At 37.6% G+C, this 1,669-nt stretch overlaps 1 protein-coding gene across 2 annotated transcripts; it reads left to right on the top strand.

Annotated features, from left to right (window-relative positions):
* The first annotated feature begins 25 nt into the window (after positions 1 to 25).
* LOC111785660 (transcription factor bHLH94-like) lies at positions 26 to 1,404 on the top strand. Of its 2 annotated transcripts, none has more exons than XM_023666040.1 (3): positions 26 to 602; positions 682 to 1,062; positions 1,118 to 1,404. In XM_023666040.1, the coding sequence occupies exons 1-3, from the start codon at positions 201 to 203 to the stop codon at positions 1,235 to 1,237; spliced, it is 903 nt and encodes a 300-aa protein (XP_023521808.1). In that variant the 5' UTR covers positions 26 to 200; the 3' UTR covers positions 1,238 to 1,404. The 2 variants fall into 2 exon arrangements, with proteins under 2 accessions (XP_023521808.1, XP_023521809.1); XM_023666041.1 differs by having other exon boundaries at positions 38 to 602; positions 1,142 to 1,331.
* The last annotated feature ends 265 nt before the right edge of the window (positions 1,405 to 1,669 follow it).

The following is a 1,669-nucleotide window of genomic DNA, read 5'->3' as shown; positions in this document are numbered from 1 at the left end:
TTTTTCCTCCTTCACGTGCAATATTCTGTAGATTTGCTTCCTTCTTCATCACAAACCCCTTTAAAAACCCCATTTTTCTGCTCCCAATTCCAAAACCCACCATTTTTCTCCACTTTTTGAGCTTTTTTGAGCTTTTTTTCATATGGGTTTCCCTCAAAAAGCACTCATTTAGATTCAAACTCAGAACAAACAAAAGGAAAATGGCATTAGAAGCTGTGGTTTTTTCTCAAGATCTTTACACCTCGTTTGGTGGAGGGATTTGGACAAATGGGAGCTTTCAATTTCCCCAAATCCCTCATGATTTTCCCGAGAAACAAACAGAAAATTACCCTTTTGAAGATTGGAACTCATCCTCCTCTGTTTTGCTTCCTATTCCTTCCCCTGAAGAACCTGCCATTTCCAGAAATCCGCCATTGGAGGCTGAATCAAGAACTCCAAACCCAATTCGACCCAGAAAACGACGACCCAAATCCCGCAAGAACAAGGAAGATATCGAGAATCAGAGAATGACCCACATCGCTGTTGAACGAAATCGACGAAAACAGATGAATGAGTATCTCTCTGTTCTTAGATCCTTAATGCCAGAGTCTTATGTTCAAAGGGTATCTCTCTCTTCCTCTGTTCTTCATTTTCCTTCTTCCAAACAGAAATTAAATGGGTTTTTTTTGTTGTTGTTTTCAGGGGGATCAAGCTTCAATTATTGGGGGAGCTATTAATTTTGTGAAGGAGCTTGAGCAACAAGTTCAAGTTCTATCAACAATGGAAACAAAAACAAAGGGCTGTTCTTCATCAAAGCCCCCTTTTTCTGAGTTCTTCACCTTCCCTCAGTTCAAATCAATGGAGGGTTGTTGTTCATTGGGTGAAAACGAAACCCAATGTTCTTCCATTGCTGATATCGAAGTAACAATGGTGGAAAATCATGCAAATTTGAAAATCAGATCAAAGAGAAGGCCAAAACAAGCCTTGAAAATCGTTGCTGGCTTGCATTCTCTTTGCCTCTCTGTTCTTCATCTCAATATCTCTACCATAAACCAAATTGTTCTTTACTGTCTAAGCGTGAAGGTCAGTTCTTGAGCTCTTTTTCTGAAATGGGTATCAATTTTTTCATTTGAAAAAGGGTTTTGGAATGGATTCATTGCAGGTTGAAGATGATTGCAAGCTGAATTCTGTTGATGAAATTGCATCTGCTCTGCATCAGTTGCTTTGTAGAATCGAAGAAGAATCAGTGATGAACTGAAGTTTTTGTTTATGGGTTTAGATTGTAATCTTGTTCTAACTAATGGAATCTCTGTTGTTTATGTTGAATCTTTGAGGAATTTGATCTGGGTTTTGAGCTCTGTTCTTCATGTTCTTGTTAAAAAGTGATGCTTTTTCTGATCTAAGATTGAAAAAGGTTAAAAGATTTATGATGACCAATGAGTTGAGAAGATGTGGTTTGAAAGATGAGTTTGGTAGCAGAAAGTTGTGTCCTTGAGTGCATGGGCAGTTTTAGAAGTTCTCAGCTCTGTTTCTGCAACTCTCCATGCTTCAAAAAAGGACATTGAATTGAAATTTGAATCACTTTGTTTAATATTCAAGATTCAAAGAACATCTCTAAAACCACTTTTTTTTTGTGTTTGTGTGTACCTTTTCTGATCTTAGAATCATTGGCATTCATAGATGGGTTGAA

The sequence above is a fragment of the Cucurbita pepo genome, unplaced genomic scaffold (genome assembly GCF_002806865.2).
Source record: "Cucurbita pepo subsp. pepo cultivar mu-cu-16 unplaced genomic scaffold, ASM280686v2 Cp4.1_scaffold000627, whole genome shotgun sequence".
Lineage (NCBI taxonomy): Eukaryota > Viridiplantae > Streptophyta > Magnoliopsida > Cucurbitales > Cucurbitaceae > Cucurbita > Cucurbita pepo.
Note: the sequence above shows the minus strand (reverse complement) of the source record. Positions and strands in the feature narration are given on the sequence as shown.